The sequence below is a fragment of the Pygocentrus nattereri genome, chromosome 11 (assembly GCF_015220715.1).
Source record: "Pygocentrus nattereri isolate fPygNat1 chromosome 11, fPygNat1.pri, whole genome shotgun sequence".
Taxonomy (NCBI): Eukaryota; Metazoa; Chordata; class Actinopteri; order Characiformes; family Serrasalmidae; genus Pygocentrus; species Pygocentrus nattereri.
The window spans coordinates 34,846,374-34,860,541 of record NC_051221.1 but is presented as its reverse complement, the minus strand read 5'-3'; the positions used below and the strand labels follow the sequence as shown (position 1 = coordinate 34,860,541).

Sequence of the window (14,168 nt, the reverse complement as noted above, 5' to 3'; positions counted from 1 at the left end):
GACTCCAACCCACAATTACGCACAAACATCCTACGTCCCAAGAGTAGGCTGAGTATGATAAAAAACTTCCTGATCCTGCTCTGTGCTATAACTAATTCTGGGACGCTCCATAAATGCAGAGCCAGAATATTGCCCTTTTCTCTTGGGGCTTTATCTATAAAAGTCATTGGGTTTTGCATGTGAATTTTCTTTGCATTATTTATGCCCTATTGAGTGGAAACCATGTTTTGTGTCCTTTTGCTTCAGGAAACACAGATCATTGTCCTTTTTCTTCTGCGAATGCCTAAGCAAGATGGTATGTAGTGTGTGTGTGTGTGTGTGTGTGTGTGGCACCAGTGGACCCTGTTATTCCTCAGGCCTCTGGCACAAATGAGGCGTGTTACATGCATTCATGGGCAGTCTGCCAGCCCATGGACCAGAGCACAGTCAGGGTCATCAGCTATGAGCAGAACGAGTCGAGGTGACCTTTGAGGCAATTATTCTCTTATTTGCCTCACCCTTCATGGCTATTCTGCTTTCACATGTGCCAATTTACCATTTGTGCCAGTTCGCCACGAGGAGGAGAGAGACTGAAGGTCAAAAGCTTGGGAGTCATGGAACAGGAGTGAGAAAAAGATGAGGGGGAGAAAGATGTAGAGCATTATTAGTCCTCGGGCGTGTGTGTTTGTGCGCATGGGGAACAGGCAGGCTTGTCTGAGATATATTGATTATACTGTACATATAAGGTTGTGTATGGTCAGAAACTTCATGATATGTATATAAAAATATATACATATTATATACAATATACAGCTCCTTTTAACGATATGATGCAATTACAAAAACACCGAATTCATTACAGACATTTTTGGGCCAATTTGTACCTTCAGTACAAAACCTAGAGTAATAATGATAAATAAATAACTTTGAGAAGAATGATAATTACTTTTTTATTATCGTTGTATTCCATACGTGTAATTTTTTTCTTTAATTTTTTCTTGAACTTTAAGGGAACCGAAAGTAGCATGATATAAAATTGTAAAACAATATTTTGCGAAGTATCTATATTAGACTAATTAGCTTTAAAATACTTAGTCCTACAGAATTGTACAGATTGTGACGACAAAAATAACATTTTTATCTTCGAACCTAACTGTGTTGTGGTAATGAGGATTTAGTCGCATAATTGGAAAATGTTATTAGAAATCAATTAAATCATTTGGGTTTGTTTTGAATTATTCAGTCATCATTATTTGTATAGGGGTCTTAGCATTTATCTGTTCGTGAGGGTAACCTAGATGTGTGTGAGAGTGTCTGTGGCAAGAAAACGTTCAGCTAACGTGGGCCACAGATGAGATAGATCCCAACTGCCAGCCATTTAGTTTAAGAGGAAAACTTCTACAGACAAATACGCAGTGGCCGAGCACCAATCACAACAAGCAGCAAATTAATAACTCACTACTAACCATGTATGTGAGAGTGAAACTAACTGGAAGGCTCTACATGCCTTAGCAACAGTTAGTAAAGGATAAGGAAAGATATTAACACAGCAGCACATGATAGACTGATGAATGCAGACCTGAACTCTCCTGAACTCAAGAATGAAGAATAGACTGACACCTTCTTCTCCAGCGCAGCCTTAATTAGGAAGCAGAACATCTAAACACAAGAGCATGTTTGCCATGTGCTGCATGTTGTATATGTCTCTCTAATTTGAATGCAGTATCCATTTCACTTGCACATACACACAGTATAAAAGCAGATTAATAAATATCAATACAGCTATTTCAGCTGTTTCCTGGGCCTGTCATTTTCTGGCCCTTCATTTGGTAAAGTGCAGGAATTGATCATACTTCAGTGCTTATCCATGATATATTACAGCGATATTTTCAACACAGCCATAATGGTGCTGCAAGTTGCTGGATCTGTTCTTGTAGAGTTATTGGAAGCTTTAGGGCTGTGCAGTAATGTAGCTACAGGAGGCTTAAATGGGCCTGTAAAAACTCTGTCATGAGCAGTTTGCATTTTGAGGGCCGTTTTTGCTGTTAGCCTCCACTGTAGCGAGTTGATTTGCTTTATTAGTTTAATCTGTAAACATGGCTCACAGGCTAGAATGTTTAACTCCATTTCCCCCGACTGACTAGTGAGCCAAATCTGCACTCCTGCTACTCCACTGACAGGAGACAAAAGCTGTAAGCTTTGCTGTAGATCAGATCCTGTTTGGGGGTTGAGCTTCATTGTGATAAAAAATGTTTATTTTACGGTTTTGAGAAAAAGGTTCAGAAAAAGAGCTTACAGGTTCAGATTTGTGATGGGAAACACACCGTGAGATGTGGCCCTCCATCTCATCCAGTCTTGAATAACATAGAGGATGCATTGTATTTACAGTTAATGATGGTTAGCATAATGGTTGTGAACCAAAATGCTACTAAAAATCCATTGTATAGATTTCACATTTACACCATCGGCATTGTGCTCACAAAATTATTGAAATGTTCAGACTAAATGGATTGATGCATAATTTATGGAGTCACAAGGCTACTAACTGGTAATGGCTAATTAGCATCGAGAGACTCAGAGGCTGCAAATATTTGCTTTCTTGCAGTGATTTGCTGGACCTCTGAAATAATTATACTCTATCAAACTTTTATCAGCAAGGAAAAAATTGTGGATATTTATCTTGGATGTATCCTTTGAAGAATCTTTTTCTGTGATATTCAAATGTGAGTTGAAGTGTATTTTTTTTATTATTTTAAAGGGGAGTTCTCTCAAGTTCAGTATAATTCAGTCATTAAGTTGTAAACAGTAATTCAGAGTGGTTTGATGTGAAATGCTTTATTCTAGAGAAACCTACCAGCTTATACCTGTTCAAAGTGGTGAGGATAGGAACCAGACAGCTGAAGGTTTAAATGCCTTTGATAGCTAACTAAAAAGAAAATTATAATACATGAAGTGTTTGTGAGTATATTGACCAGTGCTTGAGATAATAAAAACATATTTATTAAAATCAATTTACAACAGAGCGTTATAATCAGCGCAAAATAGTAAACCTTTTTTTTTTTCTCAGATTTACCAATGTTTTACCATCATCAACATAACACCTAACAACTTAAAAGGTGTGGAGTTTCACTAGTGGGTTTAGATAGTAAATAAAATGGACATGCAGTCAGGCCAATTGGACATGCTAAATTGCCCCTGCGGGTGAGTGAGTGTGTGAGTGACTGTCTGTGTCTGTCTGTCTGCCTTGCGATGGACTGGCGGCCTGTCCAGGGTGTATCCTGCCTTCCGCCCGATGACCGCTGGGATAGGCTCCAGCACCCACCCGCGACCCTGAGGGAGAAGCAGCTTAGAAAACGGATGGATGGATGGAGTTTTTTGTATTTTAATATTGTGACTGATGGTTCCCATCACATCAACACACTCTGAATGCTTGGAATATCAATGATTAAATTATGTAGAAAAATCAAGTACAATGCACATTTCTTAAGGGATGTGCCAGGATGCAGTTGGGGGTTGATGCCGGGATCTTTTATTTTCCATTTACATATCCAGTGATCTACTTCTTCTTTTGGCTGCTCCCTTTAGGGGTCGCCACAGCGGATCATCTGCCTCCATCTTGCCCTAACCACTGCCTCCTCTACTTTTACACCAACTATCTCCATGTCCACCTTCATTACATCCATAAACCTTCTCTGAGGTGTACCTCTGCTCCTTCTTCCCAGCAGCTCCATCTCCAACATTCTTTGTCCAATATATCCACTATTCCTCCTCAACACATGTCCAAACCATCTCAACCTGGCCTCTCTGGCTTTATCTCCATACTGCTCCACCTTCACTGTCCCTCTGATCTGCTCATTTCTAATCTTGTCCACCCTTGTCACTCCCAACGAAAATCTCAGCATCTTCATCTCCGCCACCTCCACCTCATTTAGATTCAGATTCCTTTATTGATCCCAGGAGGAAATTGCAGTATCCAGTGATTACATATCCAGTGATGGCGATGCATAAACATTTATAAAATGTAGAAAGTGGCTTTTAGTCTACCTGGATACTAATGATTCCATCACTAAGTACCATCTAAAGTTCTGAAGCTTCACTTTTTTCAGTATATTTCCATCTCAGACATGGTGCTGATACTAAACCTGCCTTTCTGCTCAAGAGTGAAAAATCTAAAAAATGCAGAACATTTAGCAGGTGGTTTAACCTTTGCCTGTGTGTGTGTGTGTGTGTGTGTGTGTGTGTGTGTGTGTGTGTGTGTGTGTGTGTGTGTGTGTGTGTGTTTGTTTATAATTAGCTGTAAATCCTGGGCAGGCCCACAGACTGGGCTCCTGCTAGATTTTAGAGAGCTCTGCTTCACTGCAGGGCTTTTCAGCTCGTCTAATTAGACTGCACTCTCTTCTTTGAATATTGCAGTTTTATGTTTTATTAGAATATAAACTGCCCTGGAGTACATGAAAACATACTTCTCTGAGGCCACACTTCCGATGTTATTTTTACAGTGTTGGATCAAGTTTGTCCATAGCTTTTATGTATCCAGTTTACCCAGATTTATACTTTCCTTCTAAGTGTGCGAGTGTGTTTAATGGGCTTACCAATGGCTAAGTGTGTGTTTAATAAGCGTTAGTGCATTGAGGTGTGAGTGTACTGGTTTGACCTGTGAGGAGGGAGCTCTGTGGTCTGTTTGTGTGCGTAGAGTTCAGATTGTATATGAAGCAGCTGGTCTTTGTTGGAATTCCACACCTTGTCGCACGGAGCGGCGCCAGTCTGTGGATTAAAGTCTGTCCCATCTGTCCAGCGTCAGCTACGATTTAAACTGCTTCACATCATGCTCTGCTAGCCCAGTCCACTAGGCCCAGATCTCAATCACAGTGACACCCGCGGTCACCTTTATGCCAGCTTCAGCAGGTACTGAACACGGGTATCACAAGAGTTTAGCGTGCCACTGTGAGCCCAACTGAACCGCAAGAGCAATAATAATACTTTATTTATGAAATGCCGTCTAACATAACTGGTGCTCCAGAGTGCTTTGTTAGACAGTATATGATGAAGGAGTCATTAGGTTTTTTGTTCACAAGAAGTCATTAAGATATTAAAGCATGCCCACTGATCTAATTTTAATGGATGAGTTTCTTCCATTTGGAAAGAGAGCCATATACTCCACTTGTCTTGTAACAAAACAGACAAGCTTCTTTTTCCAACTTCTTTTCATGCCTGATGGTGGGTTTCTCTTCATCCCTTATGGTGGGCCCTTGAAAAAGATGAAGTATGTAAACGACAGCAGCAAAAAGCAATGCAAATGCTAGCATGATGACATAAGTGATTATCAGAGCAGTCTTTTTAGCAGTGTATATTCTTTATTGCACGTGAAAAATGTAGAAAGACACCTATTTTTTGGTTTAATACTTGCTTTGTTTGGAATTCAGACATTCGGCAACCACATTTCACAAGAAAAACAACATCCGGTTTACTTCACTGGAGATGTTAGGCTCTTCTGAGAACATTCTGCTCATATCTGTGGTCTGTGGAACGTTGCACCTGGCAGAATTTTCTGTCATAGCTCCATCGAAAACAATGGAATATCCAGTTTGCTATTGTCTTCTGCCAACATGTGAATGCTGCAATAAAACGAAACAGGCTGCTTAAGGCTGATATATGTAAATGACCTCTGTTCTGCTTGGCTGTCCTGTAATGCGCCTCGTTGAAAAAGCAACCCTGGCTGAAACAGTCCTTATAACTTCCGTGTAAATGGGAAGAGCTAAACTACTGTAGGTGAATAAAGCATTGAAATGTACTGGGCCTCACTCACCAATATCTTCCTAAGTTTTTTGTTAAATTTATTCTTGAGAAAGGGCCTAAGAACATGTCTCATGTCAGATTGATAGTCTGTTCTTTGTCCTCTTAAGTGTGTAGATTCAGTTCTTACCATAGAACAAATTCCAAAGACGAAAAGGTGGATGATAGCATCTTGGTGAAAAGTGCATAAGTGGGTTTTAAGTAGAAATTTCAATATTTAGAAATGCAATATTTATGCTGCTTAGTTTCCAAATATAGACCATAGACTGCAGAGTAAATTATACGTTTTGAAAACTTTGACCGTGTTTTCTATGCTACATTAAGCAATTTTAATTCCTAGAAGTGAGGAAAATAAGGTTTTATGTAATATGGGTCCTTTTAAACTGGAGGCTGCTGTAAAACAGCTGATCCAACTCATAAGGGGTTTGATAATTAGCTGATGAGCTTGGTCTGGTTAAAGCAGGGTAATTTTCCAGTGCTGGGGTCCTCTAGGCTTGCGCTCAGTACTCCTGCTCTGTGCTATTTTTATGCTTTAAAGGTTAGTATTAGACAGTCTCAAGTATAATAGAACAGCACTAATTGATGTAGGCAGGTCTTAGACCATATTGAGACTTGGAGATGATTAAAACCTTAGAATCACTCAAATGCATGAGCAACTGGTGCCTCTGAAAAGAAGAGAATGGACATGTCTCATAAGCCATCATTTGTCACTTTACTCTCAAAGAAACTTCCATCCTTCCTGTTTTCTTTTTTTTTTCAAAATCAAGTAAAATAAGAATGGATTCTGTCTAGTGTTGAGTCCCAAAGCTAGAAAGGTGCAGGAGTTAAATAACATTTGGTGATGAAATGACGGAGAGATAATGGAGGGTGGGTGTTAAAATTAATTTGTCAGTCTTGCTCTGACTGCACATGAGCACTGCATGTGATTATGAAATGGAGTTTCAAAGCGATGCAAATGGAGAAGGACGTGGAACAGGAGCAGGATTAGGCCGTGTGAGCAGTGCTGGTGAGACTGCCATGGCTTACGTTCTTAACTCTCAGCTCTAATAGCAGTGACAGCAGTCTTAGACGGATTCCACTACAGATCACAGGTATTTAGCTACAGTGTTTAAAAGGGATTGTGACTTGTGTATTCTGACAGGTGGTGCAGTTTTTTGTTTGTTTGTTTTCTTTGGATTACCAGAAACAACATGCTTTGCTACAGACATTTTCATCTGTCATTTTTGGGGCTGAATGTTGTTGTTTATATACCAGCCAACAGTTTTTTTAGCATCAATGAATGTAAATTTACAGTATGTCAGTACATTCCACCTGTGTTCAGTGTAGGGGTGGACGATATGACAAAAATGTAGTGTCACAATCACAATACTTCGAGACATATTACACAATGTGTGTCACAATATTCAGTTTTTCTGAGGTTTGGACAGTTGGAACAGGCAAAAAAGTGACAGTGGCACCACGTTAAAAGGGGCAGTTCCATGGAAAACTGAAATTTCCTTTTTTTTCATAAAAGTCTGAGTAGTATGTAAACGCTGTTAAACATTAAAAAAGGTTTGACTCTTAAGTCTATATAGTCTATACATGGAAACCAGGTGCAAAAGCAGGTCATTTTGAATTTACTGTTTCTGTAATGTCACAAAAACCACCACATTTATATATACACACATACACCTACAGCGGTTTAGTCATGCCCAATCACACTGAAGTTATGAGAAGTGTTTCAGCCCAGGCTCCTTTTTTGGACAGCCAGTCAGAACTGGACAAAATTTCCATGAATCAGTCTTAAAAGCACAATAACAAAAACAGCCTGTTTAATTCTAAGGGATAATCACGAATTATGACATATTTGGTTCATGAACCCCTTCAAATGTCAAAAGTGTACCTCAGAGACGAAAATTAGAATAGAAAAAAATGAAAGATATGGACCTTTCAGAAATGTCATTTAAATACAGTGACTTTTGTTCAATGTTTCACACACTCAGTTCAGGAGCAAATACGCTGTCTTTCTAATGCAACATGCCAGTCTCCTGAACTACTGACAGTATCCAAGATATGAAATATGATCAGAAAACAAGAACATAGTGTGACGCAGTTTGTCAAGATGATGATAAATATTGTCATATTGCTGACTCCTCTTAATTTAGTGCTACTGTCAGTGATAATTAAAAGCTCAAGTGCCTCCTGGCCGTTGCCCTCAGCTAGTCTCACCTCAGCCAAACCTTGACTAATCTCAACCTACTTCTACCTAAAAATGCCAGCAACATTAGATTTCTGTTTTTGGCATTTTGAAGCGACTCTTCCAGTGATTGTATGTGATCACTCACTCTATAAGCAGCTCATTAACGCATTCTGTAGCAAGCTTACAAGTTTTGTTATGGGAAGCTGGCAGTTGCAGCATCGGTAGGAGAAAGAAATTGATGAGGGGACCTTTTAATTTGCTCTTGGGGATTTTTGGACAAGTGGCCTACAGTTATCTTCAAAAGACAGAGCCCCCACTGGGAGGCATGTATAAGTGGGAGGCATAGCTTGTGCGAGTCTATGTGAGGTTGCAGTCACCTCCTCACACTCTCTGAAGTGATCTGTATTCTTCAAAACATGATTTTAGTGATGGGAGCTACATGTACTTGGCCGTTAAGGCAGTGTGAGCTGAATTCAGCTAGATGAATCCCCACAGTCTCTTCCATGGTCAGGTGACTGCTGTAGTAGGAGTTTTCTTCTACTAACAGAGACATATTTTTCTCCACTAGCGCTGTTTGTCTTTAATTATTCAAATCCACTCTTTCCCTTTTCCAGGTCCTCTCCCTCTCTACCATTCTCGTCCTCTTCTTTTTCTCCTGTCTAAGCTGAGTTGATGCAGATGGTCTGTGCCACAGCTGTTAGTCCATACCTGCAGCCTGACACTGCATGAATTGGATTACTCTCTGAGAAATGCTGATAATACCACCGGCACCTGCCCTGTTCTACAATGCCGTCATTTCATATTAGCAAATGTGCATCCAGTGATTAGTGTGGAGCAGGGCTGTGGTTTTAGAGATAAAGCTGCAGAGGTGCATGGTGAGGACACAAGTGTAATCATGGTATACAGTGCTAGTAACGTCTGTTCAGCTGTTCATCTACATTTCAGCTTTAGAGCAAGTCATGAATATACTGCCTTGGTGATGCGATGCACTCGTTCTTAAAAATCTCCACTCCATCCACAAATAGGAGCCTCTGTGTGCAAAAGGCCTTTGAAGTTAAGCTTGGGAGGGACACAAGGCAGAATCCAAATATGTCAGCTCTCGCTATTATGCAAGCACACACACATACCTTTCTGTGGCAGCTCTGCTCTTGTTCTTGTCTGCTCAGTCTTCATACATATTGCATTGAAATACTTGTACTTGTATCTTGGTCAAGTAATTTCATGAATCTTATATCTGACATTTTGTTGTTTCTGAGTAGTAGGATATTAATAGGACTAGGATATTAGATAGGACCTCTTGCAGTTTGAAAATCACACACTTTTAAATTGTCTTTTTGATATAAAAACAATTAATGTTTCTGCCTTATGTGCTATTCTGCTTTTTAATAAATAGGAGAAAGGAAACAATATATTTTCAAAACTCTTAAGTATGATTTCACAAAATAAGATAGCTTTCATCAAATGAGTCAGAAGACCATTACTAGTTACAATACAATTAATGAGCATTAAAACCATATTAACAACGTTGAAAATGAACAGTATATTTACCTAGTTTAAACGGAATACCCTTCTAAAATTCTCTCTTTCTTTCTCTCTCTCTCTGTGCAGGTAACCGGTAGGATGGTGGCAGGGGAAGCAAGTGGGCACAGCTACCTGGTGGCGTGCTGGCAGCCCATCCTAATTTTGATGCTGGGCACTGTGCTGTCTGGCTCGACCACTGGCTGCCCATCCCGCTGCGAGTGTAATGCCCAGGAGCGCTCCGTTGTGTGCCACCGTAAAAAGCTGATGTCGGTTCCCGAGGGGATCCCATCCGAGACACGGTTTCTAGACCTCAGCAAGAACCGCATCAAAACTATCAACCCTGAGGAATTCTCTGGCTTTCCCAACTTGGAAGAGCTGGAACTGAATGAAAACACCATCTCCACCATTGAGCCTGGAGCCTTTAACAACCTGTATGGCCTACGGACTCTTGGGCTGCGCAGCAACAAGCTGAAGCTTATCCAGCTGGGCGTTTTCACAGGCCTCAGTAACCTCACCAGGCTGGACATCAGTGAGAATAAGATAGTTATTCTGTTGGACTACATGTTCCAGGATCTGTATAACCTGCGCTCTCTGGAAGTGGGTGATAATGACCTGGTATTTATATCCCACCGAGCATTCCATGGCCTCAGCAGCCTGGAGCACCTGACTCTGGAGAAGTGCAACCTGACCTCTGTTCCCACGGAGGCCTTTACTCACCTGCACAGCCTAAACACCCTGCGTCTGCGCAACCTCAACATCAACAGCATCAGAGACTACTCCTTCAAACGCCTCTACCGACTCAAAGTTCTGGAGATTGCCAACTGGCCATATCTGGATACTATGACCACCAACTGCTTGTATGGGTTGAATCTTACATCCCTAACCATTGCCAGTTCAAATCTGACTTCGATTCCGTATGTGGCCCTTCGGCACCTTGTTTACCTACGATTTCTGAACATGTCCTACAACCCCATTATTATCATTGAGGGCAACAAGCTACATGACCTGCTCAGACTTCAAGAGTTGCACCTGGTGGGCGGTAGGCTGGCAATGATTGAGCCGTACTCTTTTAGAGGACTCAACTATCTGAAGGTCCTGAATGTGTCTGGGAATTCCTTGACCACTCTGGAGGAATCAGTCTTCCACTCAGTGGGGAACCTGGAGACCCTTGTGCTGTATGATAACCCTCTGGCATGTGACTGTAGGCTTCTCTGGATCTTCCGCCGCCGCTGGAGGCTCAATTTCAACCGGCAGCAGCCCACATGTGCCTCACCCGAGTTTGTACAGGGTAAGGAGTTCAAGGATTTCCCAGACATCTTGCAGCCAAATTACTTTACGTGTCGCAAGTCCAGGATCCGGGAACGCAAGGCACAGCAGAGGTTTGTGGACGAGGGAACTACGGTCCAGTTCGTGTGCCAGGCTGATGGAGATCCAGCGCCAGTCATCATGTGGCTTTCTCCGCAGAAACAGTTCATTACTACGAAAACGATAGGAAGGCTTACTGTGTTTCCTGATGGTACTCTAGAGGTTCGCTATGCTCAGATCCAGGACAACGGCACCTACGTGTGCATTGCAAGTAATGCAGGTGGAAATGACACTGCTCTTGCTCATCTCCACGTCCACAGCTACTCTCCCGACTGGCCCAACCAACCCAACAAAACCTTTGCTTTCATCTCCAACCAGCCCAATGACAGTGGAGCTAATGGGACAAAAGAAACAGTCCCTTTCCCCTTCGACATCAAGACCCTTATCATTGCCACCACCATGGGCTTCATCTCCTTCCTTGGTGTGGTATTATTCTGCCTGGTGCTGCTGTTTTTGTGGAGCAGGGGTAAAGGTAACACCAAACACAACATCGAGATTGAGTATGTACCACGGAAATCAGACGCAGGGATAAGCAGCAGTACTGCTGATGCTCCTCGCAAGTTTAACATGAAAATGATTTAATCCAATCAGGCCGTTCGAAAGACCCTGTAAACACAGAACGATAGTAAAAACAAGAGATCCCCTCCCTGACTAGCCTCTGGATCCTGGGACTTTCTCACAGAGGAAGTGCGCGTGTTTCATTCCTCTCCATTCTAAAGATGGATATGTGGCACAAAAGTTCTTCGTTTTTGTTTGATGTTGAAATTAAGAGGGGAGAAAAGATACCTGTGATGGCATTTTCTGCTTGGCCTTCAGGGACCATTTCTTTGAAAGAGAATTTTGTTGTAAGACATTCAAGTTCCAGTGGATTTTTATGGGCAAAAGGATACCTATAAAAGACTAAAACTGAACCCTTCTCAATGTTCGTGTCAAAATACAAAAGACAGACCATCGTCCTCCTTCGCTGTCCTTTTGCCTGCATAATCTGTTTTTGTATGATTTCTTTTTAATATCCAAACTGAAATAGTTTTATGAAACAGCAAAAGAAGACATTTCTGGGTTGATAAGCACATTAACCAGTGCAGTGCTGTATGGAAAATACCATATGTTGCGGACCATTACTGCCATATAGTTGACCTTTCCATGGCCACACACTGTGGCTGATGCTAGTTATAGCAAACACTGGTTTCTCAAACTGGATAACATGGTAGTTAGACTTTGCACTCAGCTTTTTTTTTACTACAGCAACTTGTTTTTCTGGAGAACAACTGGATTGTTCCGGTTGAGAATTTAGTTGTTGTTCTCATTCCCCTTCATTTACATTCTGACTAGCATTGGTGCTTGCATTATGAAGTAGAAACTGAATCAAGTTTGACATTTTTTTGTGTAAAAACACAAATATTTAGTCCTTTGGCTCCACATACACTTCATCTTTATTCCGTCAATGCGTTTTTCCTTGTAAGGATCTGGTTGTGGATAGGTCTATTCAGCATAAGGATTTGACAGTGGTCACATTACATTTGTCTTATTGTATCTCTGAAAGTGTCTAGAAACTAATCCTTCAATGCTGATTCTGAATATTCAGCTATTTGTGGGTCTAACAGAAAGCAAAGAGATGCTCGAGAGAGCCACATTGTAGTAGTTATTTTGTTCCTGCTGTTTAGTTCCTTTCAGCTTTGACTTTTGACACATTAGCCGGAAAACTCTGATGTAGACTAATATGGTGTGTATGACTAACGTCAATTCATAAGGGCATAGAGTGTTTTAGTGCTGTGTTATCTCAATGTGAACAGAAATATGGAAGTGTAAGGAATGCAGTAACTGCAGCTGTATTGTGGGCTTTGTTTATGCCATTATATGTTTGTGTAACCCATCACCCCCTGCTTCATACCTATGGATTAAAAGCTTTATAGTTTTATAATGTCATTGTACATCATTGACTTGTCCATGTAGCAGTGAATGAGTGGTGATTCCTCACAAACTCAAGAAAAAAAGAAAATGTTAATGTGCTTGACAACCCTGACATGTTTAAATGCTGCCTCTAACGATTAAAAAAATGGTCCAGAAAAAGTTTTTTTTCTCTCTTTTTAGAAGAAATCTCCCTCTAATATTATCCAAATAAACATTCCTAAAACAGTCCCAAACAAGTTTGTTTAATTTGACTGAGATACAGTGAACAATCTAACTATATTAACCTTGGTAGCACAGCTGGTTAAAGATAATGGTGTTGTTGCTGGCTTTCCAGGACAGTATATGTGTGAAATCCTTACCCGAGTAAAGCCCTTCGTGTGTGGGTATAGGAGCTTTGAGGATGTGAGGGGGATACAGCCAGGCTCTTTATAAAGATTGACTGTGAGCTGGGTATTGGTTTATGGGTTAAGTGGGTTATGCTGGAGTAATTGTTTTGTAGTGCTGATGGGGTCTACAGATGGTGGAGGAGGACAGATGGTTTCAGCCATAGTGATCTGCTTTAGAGCAAATCCCCCTTACACACAGGAGCGCGGCGCTCACGCTCTCCTCCTAATGCTCTTTCTGTTTTACACCTCCAAACCTGCTACCGCGCTCGTCCCGCAGCCGCTCCTTCAGTTCTGAGAAGACAAGAAAGACTGTGTCGAACAACGTGGTCCATGACATTCTATTTTATTGGGAAAAAAAAAAAATGATCTAAAACGATGAAAAAAATATGTTCAAATTGTTCTGTGCAATAAAGGTAATATGCAGATTTCTTTTTTTCTTTTTTTTTTTCTTTTTTTTAATTAACACAATTTTATTGATGTTGAATTGTTGAAAATATGGTATGTTGTATTAAACAATCTATGGAGTTTTTTATAAAATATCACAAGGTGTATCTTGATTGAACTTCTCAGCTAATGAGTACTGAGATCATCGCTTTTCGACAGATATGTTAAAGATAAAACTTGTCCTTCCTGGTGATCTTCTGTTAACTGAACAGATAAATAAAGACACCTTAAAGCAGCGGTCACCTGCCTTGGCCCTGGAAATCTACCTTCCTGCAGATTCACAGTCACACCTGCTCCAGATAATTAACATCTTTAGAATTAAGGCCTTGACCGGCTAGATCAGATACTTTAGTATTAAGAAAGGAGACGAGGCAATATTTCACATGCAAGTGGGAACTAAACTCTGCAGGAAGGTAGATCTCCAGGAGGAGATCTAGGTGGAGAGTTTAATGACCACTGCCTTAAAGGAATATTCTGGAGTTTTTCGCCTTGATCACCGTGTGTGACGTCTGCAGCATACAGTATGGGCAGTACTTCCAACATTTCCTTGTACTTAGCAAAAAGAGCTGAAAACCTGTAGACTCAAAACT

General features: G+C 40.9%; 1 protein-coding gene across 4 annotated transcripts in view; it reads left to right on the top strand.

Annotated features, from left to right (window-relative positions):
- Positions 1-13,554, top strand: part of lingo1a (leucine rich repeat and Ig domain containing 1a) — a 159,608-nt gene extending 146,054 nt beyond the window's left edge. For all 4 annotated transcript variants that reach the window (XM_017714972.2, XM_037542889.1, XM_017714973.2 and 1 more), the window contains one exon: positions 9,560-13,554. In XM_017714972.2, coding sequence (XP_017570461.1) covers positions 9,572-11,419 — 1,848 coding nt within the window. In that variant the 5' untranslated portion in view covers positions 9,560-9,571 and the 3' untranslated portion in view covers positions 11,420-13,554. The remainder of the gene's footprint in view (positions 1-9,559) is intronic.
- The last annotated feature ends 614 nt before the right edge of the window (positions 13,555-14,168 follow it).